This window comes from Bactrocera tryoni, chromosome 4 (assembly GCF_016617805.1).
Source record: "Bactrocera tryoni isolate S06 chromosome 4, CSIRO_BtryS06_freeze2, whole genome shotgun sequence".
NCBI classification, from domain to species: Eukaryota; Metazoa; Arthropoda; class Insecta; order Diptera; family Tephritidae; genus Bactrocera; species Bactrocera tryoni.
In genome coordinates this window covers 40,120,482-40,133,133 of record NC_052502.1, presented here as the reverse complement: position 1 = coordinate 40,133,133, position 12,652 = coordinate 40,120,482, and the positions used below count along the sequence as shown (strand labels likewise).

The following is a 12,652-nucleotide window of genomic DNA, read 5'->3' as shown; positions in this document are numbered from 1 at the left end:
CCTCTTGCGCTAACTGCCGGTTCTGCGACTTGGAGCCTGAAACCCCAGAACACCTGCTGATCGACTGCACAGCAGTCTGTAGACGCAGGACTAAGGCCCTTGGATCAATGTCTCCGTATTGGGATCGCATAGCCTCATTAGCGCCCGGAAGTCTATTGAACTTCATCAATGCGCTGAGGCTAGGTGAGTCTATGTGAGTTAGGAGAGGGCACAATAGACCAAAGGTCGCGGTGCATTCCTCATCTTCAATCAATCAAGTTGCACGAGTATAAAATATTCGGTTGAACCCGAACTTAGCCTTTCTTAACTATTGTATTAAATTTGTCGCAAACTACACAATTTCCCGTGCTCTTCCCCCTCTTTTGATGGCAAACGTCACAGTTTAGCGGTGGGTATTAATGAAATTGGTTAGTCCTTGTTATTAACTGATATCCCTAATATAGTGATTTTCATCCTCATTAATGTTTTTCTCACATATGAAAAACTATAACCAATTACTCTCATAAATATAAAATGTTCAATTACTGCCAAAATTAGCATTCTATTAAAAATTTCTAAAAATCTGAATAAATAATTATAATCAAATTTATAATCTGCAAATTGGTATTAAAAATTGGAAATATACAAATTTTTGAATTATAAAACCGTAACGCTGCTCTTTACCAATTAATTTAATTTGACGTAGGTATCTCATCGAAGTAGTAAATTGTAAATACAATACACACATGTACTCGTATCATTACGTCATTCGTTATACACCAACATTCAAATTTTACTATCTCCACGATCACGAATTCAAAAATATCGACATAATAAACGAACAGCAAATTAAATTACAAAACATTTAGTGCATTTATTTCGGTGCTACATCTTTCGCTTTTAATTCAGAATAAAGGAATGTTAAAATTTATATTGAATCCTTTGTGCATGACAACTTCTATATTAGTTGTTCTTTTTATTGCAATTACGCGAAGTCGTAATTTCCTCAGTCTCAGCATTTTCTTCAATTACATGCCCTGTGTCCAGCCTATTCTTGTCCACGGGATAGAGCCAACGCTGATATAAGTATATAAGGAACACAACATCATCTCGTAAACATGCTACTCTATGCGCGGTAGGCATGGTGATGATGAAAGCAAAGAAATCGTCTATGAAAGTATTGAACGCCTTATACATAAAAGCTCTCCAGGGTAATGCAGCAACGGACTTTAACTTATAATTTACAAACAACTGTGGCAACATAAATAGAAAACCAAAGGCATAAACTCCATTAACGAGCGAGTTCAGAGTCCACGAGTACCAACTTTTATGTGGTTGATATAGGAGTGAATAAACAGCTCCAGCCAGGCATAAGGGATATAATAAATAACTCAAATATTTCATTCCTTGCTTGTCGAATTCTTCCGTTTTCTTTTCCTCACTTTGGCATGACTGTTTTTCTTTTATCTGTCTCCTTCGAATGCCACGAATTCCTACTTCTAATTTTAATATCTTCTTACACTTCCATAATTCTATTAGCACTCCAAGACCAGCCGGAACTAGAACCAGCATGGATGTGTTTTCGTCCAGTAAATACATAAAAATCACAATTTGTGAGAATGCTCGCCAGAGTGTTGTACGAGTTGAAAGTCCTTCGTAGGTCTTTTTTCTGCGCCAGAATATTACATCGTTTTTGAACGAAAGGAAATCAAAGAGGATCTAAAAGCAATACCAATATTAATATGTTGTAGTTTTCACAATTACTATACTTACATGTACACTGGCAACAAATATGGTGCCGCAGAGTAAATATACGTTGGTATCAGAGAACATTCCTTTTACATCATCAATATCCTTCCTCGAGAATCCTATAGTTTGCATCATTTGCATTGAGTTTTCAATCATAAGCATTAAACGTAGTTTTCCAATGCCAATTGGCTTATAATAAAATGTTACATTGAACTCGGTGGTATTTTTAGTTACTTGTACCAAATTTTTTAAACGAGTATTAAAGAAATCAGTCTTAAGGATTGGCATTATTTGACGGTTGCGATTGATTTGTATTAATTTCGCCATCTCAGGTGGAACATCCGTGTTTGATAATGATATAGCATCCGTGAGTAAATTGATGTAAACATGAGACATTATATGTGTAACCGGTTTATTTTCCACATCATTATCTTTGACTTTTCTAGATTTCGGTTTTTCTTTTTTCTCGGATTGATTTACATTCGAATTCTTCTACAAATATTACAAAAATTCGTCTTTAATTATAAACTCTAAATGGCTTCTTTATGTTGTCATTGTTGTAACTTACGCTTTCACCGAGTAAATTAAATGCTTCTATTCGTGGAGGAATAAATTCTGTCAATCTGGTTACGTGGATTACTGTGGGACCATCTCTTCTTAATGTTCTCCATTCGAGTGGTTCACCTTCCAAAGCCAACACAACCTTAAGCCGAATTATAATCGTATATGAAAAGTATGAAATATTTACAAATCAAATAATTGTACCTGTAAATAAAGGCTTCCATTTCGGCGAGTTTTTAATGGAACATCAATTTGAAAATCATCTAAATACGAATTCCTATAGTCGAAGTTCTTAGTACTAAAAATTTTAGACACTTCGCTTGTAATTGGATTTGGGGTGATGGATGTAAATAGTGCTAATTGCATACGTGGGTTATCACTAAGAAATGAGGTATAGCAAGGACGATCTGAGCAATGTAACGTAGTAAAAAGCTGCGCCATCAACCAAATAGAGTGAGCTACGTAAGCCATAAAGGCAACGCCCAATATCGTTGTAATTGATGGGAAATACATTACGGTGGTTTTATTGCATTCTTTACATGAACCGGTAAAAAATGGGAATCAAGTTGAAATAAAACAACATTAGCTAAACTTTTCCTATTTTTTGTTATTAAAACTCAACCAGCCAACTGGGCCGGTGAAAGATAGTAGCAACATATTCCCCATTCACAACGACTGCTTCTTCTTAGCTAAAACATTCACAGCACGAAACTACGCTGCCACATTATATTTTAATTATTGCTGAGGCGCAAATATTTAAACTGAGGCTATAACTAAAGGTGGTAACCAGAACTTAACTGATAGATGACTGCTAACCGGACACTGAGAATATCTTTTAGTTTCTGAGATATCGATCTGAAATTAATCACACGTTCTTTTCTCACCAAGAAGTTGCTCATTTGTCGAAACAGAATAATCGGAAACAAGCAATCGTATGTAAATCTTTCTCATTTGACGATAATAAATAAAGTGTAAAATATAAGTTTCCAACTTTTATATGGTACTTTCATAGATATGTATTAGCAAAAAAACAATTTTCATACGTTTTTAAAATAGCTTTCACAATTGATTAAAAAAAAATAGCATTTGAAACCGTGGCCTCAAGCAATAATTACGTAACACAAATGTGTTTAAAATTTATTATAGCAATATTAGAAAATTAATACATAAATAATTAATAAGCAAGTGGAGAAGTTAGGCATTACGTATTCCTAAAGCTTGTTCTAATTCCGCACGTTTTTGATTCACTTTCGTAAAGAAATAACGAGATACAGCCTCATGAGTCCACGGTTGATAGTAAAACTCAGCACGGCGTTCTTCTTCTGGATTACCAACAACATCCGTCATTGCCTATAAATAATACAATTAAGATTCGTTTTTTATTGGCATCAAATATATATCGCTTACCTTCAAATCCCTAGTTTGGCTAACAATCCACCGATGTATGAACTTTTGGGGATCTTTTGCAAAGCTCAAAAAGAACTCCCGATTAGTTTTCATCTGGTTGATGGTGTCCACAGTCTCGTGAATTTTGGTATCCAAACCTTGTATCTCTTGTTGACTAGCTGTGCTCATTAAAAAGTTATTCATCTGATTTTTAAGTGTATCATCAACTTCAACGTCTATATCATAACATGCAGTCTGCTTGTTTTCTGCACCGCTCTCAATAAAGTGGTTAATTACAATTGGATCTGGCGGATGAAGCAAGGGATTAAGACGTTGTGGTATCTCCGCAAATTTCATACGTTGGCATCCAAATATCTGTTCCAAATATTTGTCACAATTTATGTACTCACGCTCATGAGCATCTTGTAATTTATGAGTTTTTATGTATTGCCAAAGCGCTGAAATTATTACTGGACGTGTTTGTGTGTGCACTCCGAGTAAACGTGCTAGTCTTGGATCCAATTTAAATTGCAGTGGCTGATAATCCAGTAATAATAAAATCGTACAGCGTACGTTTCTGTCACCTGGTCGTTTGACCTGAAAACCGTCAGTTTCTTGAGTAGTATGAGTGCGATGCCACTCCACTAAATGGTTATCAGGACCATACAATTCCTTATCCAATTCAATCACCAAAGACTTAAAAAAAGATGAAAACTTCCGTTTTATTTTTGTAGTGGGATCTCCTTTTCCATCTTCTAATAAACGACCTTCCACACGCAACTCCCATGAAGCTACAGAACCTTCATCACCTTCATTGCTTGGTTCCTTACATGGATAAAATGTGTTAGATATAAATATGCGAAGTTTCCGCTTTTGTTTCATGGGTCTTTTTAATGCTTCTTGAATATCCAGACGCTTTCTCATAATAGTGGCATCAAGTTTTCTCTCGAAAGTAAGTAAGTCCATATATGCTTGCGATTCCGGTACTAAATCCCTCACCTTTTGAGGTAAAATCTTATCTGCGAGTTTTTTCTTTTTCTTTGCGGCTACAAAATCTCCTTTACTTTGATTACTATTAATATTACGAGCTTCAGCTGATCTTTTGTTTCCTCCACCGGAGCCACTTCCCCTAAGACCACTTTGAAAACCAGGTTGTGCGGCTCTTGGATGTAATGGTGGCCCCCCGGGTGAATTTGCATTATTTTGCCCCGGTTGAGCTGGATTTTGATGCAATGGAAATCCACGTTGCTATTAAAATGTGTATAAAACTGAACAATTAAGGTGCATCGACACATTAATCAATATTTAATACTCACAGGAAAACTTCCACCGGCAGAGTATGGCCGCATACCTGATGTTTGTGGAGGTGGTGCCTGGTATCGAGGTTGTCCGGGAACCGGAGCTGGTCCTGGTTGCCCAGGAGCAAACCTTTGAGACATTTTAAATATATTTAGGACACAAGAAAAACCTACACTTCAAAAGCGTCACTAAAAATTTTCCAATAAAAATGGCGTAGAATATGACACAACTGTCAAAAGTAACTCACCATTTAAGTGCTGCCAACTCTGTATTTTTCGCATGCTAAGGAATTATTTACACCGCATAATTTTCTCATAACGGCTGGTTGCTCTCTAGTTTTGTTTTCGTGCGTGAATTTTCAATGGTTGTGACATATTTCGGAATTTCATTTTAAATTTTCGGAAAACTGAGCATAACTTGTTGTTGGCCTTCTTTTCCAATCGATTATATTCTACACGGGTAAATCTTAAAAACACAAACGGCACATATGTTACTCGAGCTGGATATTAAATGGACATAATCCGAGAACTGTCACGCAAATTGTTTTTAATTTCGAAATGCTTTTAATAATATATATACAATCCCACACAGTGAAGAATTTTGCTTTTGCACACAGCCTAATATTGTGGCAACACCAAGTACAATTGTCAAAAGAAGTGAATTGTCATTTATTCAATACAATAACAAAAAACAGAATGAAAGAAATTCCTTCACAGAATTAATTAAATATTAGTAATTCTGCAAAATCTCGCCACAATGAACGAAAATTGGTTTTGTGAACAAATCAGCAATTTAAATATCCAGGAGAATCGCCTGACCGCATTATCTGAAATTCGAATGCGTTTGTACGAAATTAATGAAACTTCAGACGTTCAATTGGAAACACAAATTACAGACCGTTTACTCAACGCTCCAGAATTTATTGAATGTTTAAATTGTAAAACTGAGGCCAAAGAACAATGTGAACTGGCTGCTGATATATTAGCAATATGCATGTCACACATGAGCCTTGGACAAAGTACCCTACCGACGATTTTGGAGCTGACCCTGACACATCCACGATCTAGTATAAAATCTGTTGTTTTCAACACAATTTTAAAACAATTAGAAAGACAGCGAAACAGCAATAAAAATGTTCAAATATCTTCTGAACTTCTCATTCATATATTAAATGGATTAAAGGAAGATGACAGCAAAGTCGGAGTTCCAGCGATTGGAATATTAACTATAGTTCTTGAGCAACATATCAATGATGAAGGCATTAAAAGCAAATTATTGGATATGTTGACATCTAATGAAATTGTTAAGTGTCGTGTTTATGAACTTGCTGTAAATCTTGCCAAGCAATCGCCAACTATGCTTCATCAAGTTGAATTTCTGCTGGATCGAGCTTTGTCAGAGCTTGATAATGATGATGTGCTATTTCAAGTAAATATTCTTGAAATACTAGTTGCACTTGCAGAACAAAATCATGGGTTACTATATTTAGAAAATAGACAAGTTTTCGAAATAATAAGCAGGCGTGTGGAAAATGTTGACCAAAACCCAATCGATCAATTACTCATTCCAGGAATTATGAAATTTTTCGGCAAAACCGCTTCAGTGCAACCTCAGAAAGTAATTGTTGATTATCCTCATATGATACATTGTCTATTCGAAAGCATTCTTTCTGGAAATATGTCAATACTGCCAGCGGCATTTGATACATTTGGTAAGTAATCTTAAAAATAAATAAAATGTGAAAAAATCTATGTTTTGTTAAAATTTTAGCGAATCTCAATCAAACTACGAAAGGAAAACAACTATTAGATCAAAATTATCCAGCGTTGATTAAAGAAACGTTTGAAGCTATGGGTTCGTATTTGAGAAACCTCTCCATAGATTTGAAAAACCGAGCATTTAACACATTGGAAATGGTTTTTTCGACCGAAAGTTCTAATCAAACTGATATAGAGTAAATCTAGAACCACTTGTTATTGAACACTTCAATGATTTTTACCTATTTTTCAGGGGATTGCTCCACAAATGGTTCAAGTATTTAGCTGGAGAAGAAAGTATGCAATTTCTGATGGACTATTGTCGAAATCCGTTTCCTGATATCAAAGTAGCATGTCTAAGCTTCATTAAATCCCTTTGCCTTCATAAATGGGGATTACTAGCATTAAAAAACACAGCTGGTTTTGTGGAATTTTTACTTGATCGAAAAATTGAGTTTGACAAAGACGCGAAATATAAAAAATTCGAGTTAATCAGTCTTTTAGCAGATACCGATGTTTTTGATATGCAAATCAATTTACAATTACGCACTTATGTTAATGAAGGACCATACTTCGTGCAAAGTATATTAGACATAGCTACGGAAGGCAATTGATGGATGCGTAATAAAAATATAATTGAGAAATATTTGTTGTTTGTCATTCCAACATGAGCTCATCTTGTAATCATTATTTTTTTTTTGACTACTTAGTAATATCTCACATTTTTATTGAAATGTTTGAAAGTGTGCTAAAGTTGCCGGTCAAATTTTTACTAGAAAAGTCGTGAAGATGTATAGAATATTATTTTGAAATTGAGCTATTGAATTTTTCGTTAATGCAGAAAATTGACGGTCATAAATAAACGCTGCGCAATGATGAGGGTTGAAAAAATCGATTTTGATATTTTGTAAAGTCACTCGGAAGTTTGAAAATGTTTATATTAATTATATGTAGAATAAGGGAAGTATTGACCCGATTTAATCCAATTCAATGCCAACTCAGTTCAGGAGGATACGGAGCAACCGTACTGTTAGGTGTTGCTTTAAACGTGATGACAATATTACTTATCGATCCGAACAGAGTTAGAACCTCGAAACAACAGCTCTTGGCCGGATAAAATCCGAGTCAATTCCGGAACCGTTTTATTTATGTAAAAACGTCTGCAAAAAATAAATTGTTCACTGTTTTTGCCTTTGTTAAGTAGCTAGTTTGTTATCTTAATTATAAGACATATACATACATATGTACAGATATCTTTTTACTCCGGATAATCGTGTAAGAAGTTGTGTATGTTGTCAACGTGGTGGCAACTTCTTTCAGAGGGGCAAGTTTTGAATACTTTGCTTTGAAAATATTTCTGAGATACTACATACATATATAATATTTGGATTTGGATTAAAGGAGACCCCTCAAATCGCAACATAAGTACATATGTACGTATCGGAATCAAGATTTATTTAGTAGTTATTGAGATATAAAATTACCCATGAAAGTGAGCTTACGGGTATTTCCTATTTAGTATCACTTAAGGGATCGTCTCAGTGAGACCCTCCGAAAATCACTGATTTTCGTGATTATTTTAATGTTTCAACAATTAGGGTGAGGAGAAGAGTTGAAATCCGGAAAAATGTCCGTCCGTTCGTCCATATCAATCTTGGTATACGTGTTCCTTGAAACTAAAAGAAGTTCGGTATTATAAATGGATGTAAGTGGACCACTGCTACGCTCACAAAATGCCGTGAATCGCAAATCTCCATATGCTTCCATAATTCCATTTGTGAAGTGTCAGCAGTTGTGTATTCAAGTCCATTGTCGAACTTTTCGAAGCCATTAAGTTATTTCCGTCCCGGTGCAAGCGACAGCAAAGGTAAAAGTAAAGAAGGGCTAAGTTCGAATGTAACTGAACATTTTATACTTTAGCAACTTTAGCGGAGCCACGCCCAATTTTTTTAAATTTTTAGTCCACAGGTGCCCATTGCTACAATCCCCTGTACCAACTTAAAGGTTTGTCTATTAATAAGATGCTTAGTTACGGCATTTTATACGTTTTCGATTAGTGAAGTGGTAGTGGTGCGTTCACGTCCATCTGCGAACTCGTCCTCACTTTTTTGCCAAGAAACCTGTGCATCAAGTTTCATTACGATATTATATTTCGATTTTTGCACAGACGGCTGGACGCACGGAGGAACAGTTGAACTTCCGTAATTCGAAATCTTGAATTGACAATAACTTTTAGTAGTAAAATTTCATACAAATTTTCTTCCATAAATCGAACTTTTAAATTGACACGTGATTCTCTAAGTCGCATTCTTCGGGGAAATTTCACATCTGGGCTGTAGGGACGCTGCGGAAGCGTTGGGATGCCTAACTCGTTGAGGTCGCTGTTCACAAGAAAGGCGGTTTGAACCGGGGCATTCTCATAGACCCGATGTCATGTCGGACCCGACAGACTTTGAGTCTCTTGAGGACTTCCACGTAAAACTTGGCGTTAACGGTTTGTCTAGGAGGAACAAATTCATGGTGAACGATGTCTTCGATGTCAAAAAAGACCATTGTTCATTGCATCTAACTGCATTTTCGGCTTGCATCACTCACAGAAACACGTCGAGCGAAAATCTTTGTCCTAACTCTCCAGGTGCTCGTTCGTTAGCTAATGAATTGCCGCTACCAAATCCAGTCGATGCTAGCACGTTCCGAAGTACAGTGCCGGCGGATGAAAATCAGTCCTATTACTTTCCGGAGAAACTCTGTATAAACATTTAGTAACGGACGCTAGCACCCAAATATCAACCTCGCTGTTTGAATCATAATATGCACTGAGCCGCCTGATCACATCAAGATAGCAATCCCCGAAAGTGTAATGAAGTTCAAAAATAAAAAAACTGGTGATCTTTTCGGCATTTTGTTGTTGTGATGAACCACTTTCATCTATCCAAAATTGGATCAATGGGAAAAAATAATTAAGCCGGCAACGCTTATTCGGACTAAAAGGAAAATATCAGTACAAAGGAATCTCAAGCATCATTATGGACAACCAACTGTTCTCAAAAGTTAAACAATGCCCTAAAAAATATACCCAAGAGACTTAAATCTAAGAAACTCCAGCATCGAAGCCAGGATTCGTAAAGATTACAGAAGTAAATACAATATTAACTCTGCACCACTTATCATTATCCCCCATCGATGTGAATCGCCCCTCTTGATATTGAGTAGAACTGGAAATCTTTGAATTTTCTCAGAGTTTTTACTTGCCACTTTAACTATCGATGCATTTATTGTTCTCAAACTTAAGCTAAAGAGGAAAAATTTCAAATAAAAAAGGTTTCTTACAAAAACTTTGATCGTTGTAGGACAGCTAAATGCTTTAATAACTCGATCTGAACAATTTCTTCGGATGTTGCACAGTTGCCCTGTTATCGCGTCAAATGAAAAAGTTATGCGCACAAGTACATTATTCCGTTCGTTCAGTTTGTATGACAGCTATATGCTATAGTGGTCAGATATCGGCCATTCAATTGGTGATAAAAGGACGGGTGCAAAATTTCAGAACGTTATCTCGCAGGGATAGGGACTAGTTCCTATATATGTATACAGACAGGCGGATAAATAGACGGACCTGGCTAAATCGACTCAGCTCGTTTATTTGTTCACTGTCCAGGTAATGTAAAGAGTAACTTTCGCTATGGAAGTGTTGCAAATTTGGTAAAAGGCAACACTTTGTCTGCAGGACTAGTTCGCGTATATTTAGATGAACTTGGCTAAATCGGATCGATTCGCCACGCTATGTACATATACGTATATACGTATAAGGTCACCAGTATTTTCTTCCGGATGCTGCAAACGTCAAAACAAACTTAATATACCCTGTCCTGCTGTAATTTCAGTGTGAAAGGAATATAATTTGAAAATTATATGAAGAAACTGTGAACAAATTCAAAAAAAAAAAACAAAACTCTCCTTGAAAGCCCAAAAGCACATTAAGCCACCATAATAAAGTTAACTAACTATAAAAGTGAGTGGTAATTGAGCTCGAAGTGGAGAGGAGAAGGCAATTTGCTTTGCAAACCACATAGAAAAGGTATTTAAGCCTGACTAAAATGACTTTAAGTTATTCAAAAAAGTCGTTAGGACACTATAATAGTACTCCAAAGGTAGGAATGGACTACCAAATAATGCGTAGTAGTGCTCTTCTTGCATTTTAATGCTAGTTTTTGTCCACATTTATGGAAACAGTTAATCACTAAGGTAAATAAATGCGGAAAGTTTTAAGACAGCCGTTTTTCTACAGAACAATAAACATCCTCCCTGCTTTCCACAATATTTTAAAAGTATTGTGTAACAAGTGTCTGCTTTATTTCCATGAAATTAATAATATAATTATTCGGCTTTTGTACAAAAACATGGCACTGCAGAGCAGGTAAAAACAATTTCATATGTGATAAAGGACCAATAAAAGCTGGTGTAACTCAGGGCAGTGTGCTAGGCCCAACTCTATACATACATACATATGTCCTATATACAGTAAATATTCCTTCCCTTTTTGCGAATGCCACAGCCCTATTATGGCGTTATAAACGCTATATGGAAGCGTCCAAATTACTAGTAAAAAAATTATCTTTTGTCGAAGAATGGCTAGCCAGCGAATAAATGTAAATGGGCGAAAGAGCAAGCACGTCAGATTTTGGCTAAGGCCAAAAATGTGTCGGCCGATTAAACTTAGATAAAATGCTCGCATGGAGAGACCACATATCAAGCAAAATAATAACATGAAAATTAGAGCAGACAATTAAAGCCGACTTATTTTTATTCCTAGGTTTAAGGAGGAAGTAGAGGATAACAGAAATAAATATAAACTTTAACGTCGGGGTCATCCAATCCGCTTAAAAAGAAGAGATTAAAAACATTCGAGTTTGGTTAGTTTTATATAAATTTAAGATTTATTATTTATTGTAAGGCTAAGTTAGCAGTTTAAATAAATATAGAAATATTAATCATAGTGTAAAGTATATTGTGGATATTAACCCATTTAGACCTACCGTCTCATATACGATACACCAGAAGTAATAAATTATTTTGAAGTACCCTTGATAAGAAATTGTTTTTTGTTGTATTATTGCATATACTATATACATATATGTATATGAGCCTACTGTATCACATACGATACGGTCTTTTCTACCTAACCTGTGGAAATGTAATTTTTTTAAACATTTTTTTTATGTTCTGTGATGCCCTAGGACTAATAAAAATAGACAAAAAACACTTCAATTAAAAAAAAATTGTGTCAGGTCTAAATGGGTTAAACAAAAACACTTTAATATTTCGAGAGTTTATACACACTATATTCAACAGAATTTCCTTGTCAACTGAAAAAATATATAACTAAGTTTATTAATAATAAATAAAAATAATATATATTTTTATTTCGTGCTTCAAGGGCGACTCATATTCCAATTTTCACTATATGTATGTTTAATATTACCATATACTATGCTCTCTGTTATCCGTACTGCAACTGCTATCTTAATAACTTCTTTCTTACCCATTGTGAAAGTATAAAGGAGTTACCATTATGTATGTATGTATCTATCACGCGAATAGAGAAACATTAAATAGATTTGTTTAGTATTGATAAAATTATTTTTATATACATATGTTTGTATATCATATACATACATACCCACAAACATTTTGTGAGACGGCGAGAATCGCAGTGTACTCGGTATTTTATGATTAAGTATGAGTCCTTAAAAATGCTACTCCCATTAAAAGTCCATCTAACATTTCATCAAATTATGCCCTCTATGCAATAGACACCTGCATTTCTTGTATGTATATGTTGGTATATACATAGGTACATCTGAACATTCCGATGCTATTATAAACATATATGTATTTATATACCTATCGAGCAATCAACA

At 35.2% G+C, this 12,652-nt stretch overlaps 3 protein-coding genes across 3 annotated transcripts; 1 reads left to right on the top strand and 2 right to left on the bottom strand.

The window, feature by feature from the left end:
* Nucleotides 1-828: 828 nt before the first annotated feature.
* LOC120775583 (cleft lip and palate transmembrane protein 1-like protein) lies at nucleotides 829-2,946 on the bottom strand. Its single transcript, XM_040105818.1, has 4 exons — nucleotides 2,494-2,946; nucleotides 2,297-2,431; nucleotides 1,753-2,220; nucleotides 829-1,698 (listed from the first exon to the last, which is right to left on the bottom strand). Exons 1-4 carry the CDS (start codon nucleotides 2,800-2,802, stop codon nucleotides 943-945), a joined length of 1,668 nt encoding a protein of 555 aa, XP_039961752.1. The 5' UTR covers nucleotides 2,803-2,946; the 3' UTR covers nucleotides 829-942.
* Nucleotides 2,947-3,374: 428 nt separating this feature from the next.
* LOC120775563 (brahma-associated protein of 60 kDa) lies at nucleotides 3,375-5,182 on the bottom strand. Its single transcript, XM_040105788.1, has 3 exons — nucleotides 4,992-5,182; nucleotides 3,697-4,923; nucleotides 3,375-3,639 (listed from the first exon to the last, which is right to left on the bottom strand). The coding sequence occupies exons 1-3, from the start codon at nucleotides 5,112-5,114 to the stop codon at nucleotides 3,484-3,486; spliced, it is 1,506 nt and encodes a 501-aa protein (XP_039961722.1). The 5' UTR covers nucleotides 5,115-5,182; the 3' UTR covers nucleotides 3,375-3,483.
* A 548-nt stretch (nucleotides 5,183-5,730) lies between these two features.
* LOC120775507 (26S proteasome non-ATPase regulatory subunit 5) lies at nucleotides 5,731-7,377 on the top strand. Its single transcript, XM_040105715.1, has 3 exons — nucleotides 5,731-6,685; nucleotides 6,745-6,928; nucleotides 6,985-7,377. The coding sequence occupies exons 1-3, from the start codon at nucleotides 5,731-5,733 to the stop codon at nucleotides 7,343-7,345; spliced, it is 1,500 nt and encodes a 499-aa protein (XP_039961649.1). The 3' UTR covers nucleotides 7,346-7,377.
* Nucleotides 7,378-12,652: the final 5,275 nt, after the last annotated feature.

Excerpts from the sequence above, each read along its gene's own strand:
- LOC120775563 (XM_040105788.1), bottom strand. The coding sequence starts at position 5,114 with ATGTCTCAAAGGTTTGCTCCTGGGCAACCAGGACCAGCTCCGGTTCCC. Across the intron at positions 4,924-4,991 it reads CTGCCGGTGGAAGTTTTCCT|CAACGTGGATTTCCATTGCA; the intron begins GTGAGTATTAAA and ends ACATTTTAATAG. Across the intron at positions 3,640-3,696 it reads GCCAAACTAGGGATTTGAAG|GCAATGACGGATGTTGTTGG; the intron begins GTAAGCGATATA and ends TATTATTTATAG.
- LOC120775583 (XM_040105818.1), bottom strand. The coding sequence starts at position 2,802 with ATGTATTTCCCATCAATTACAACGATATTGGGCGTTGCCTTTATGGCT. Across the intron at positions 2,432-2,493 it reads ATGGAAGCCTTTATTTACAG|GTTGTGTTGGCTTTGGAAGG; the intron begins GTACAATTATTT and ends ATTCGGCTTAAG. Across the intron at positions 2,221-2,296 it reads TTAATTTACTCGGTGAAAGC|AAGAATTCGAATGTAAATCA; the intron begins GTAAGTTACAAC and ends TAATATTTGTAG.
- LOC120775507 (XM_040105715.1), top strand. The coding sequence starts at position 5,731 with ATGAACGAAAATTGGTTTTGTGAACAAATCAGCAATTTAAATATCCAG. Across the intron at positions 6,686-6,744 it reads AGCGGCATTTGATACATTTG|CGAATCTCAATCAAACTACG; the intron begins GTAAGTAATCTT and ends TTAAAATTTTAG. Across the intron at positions 6,929-6,984 it reads TCTAATCAAACTGATATAGA|GGGATTGCTCCACAAATGGT; the intron begins GTAAATCTAGAA and ends CCTATTTTTCAG.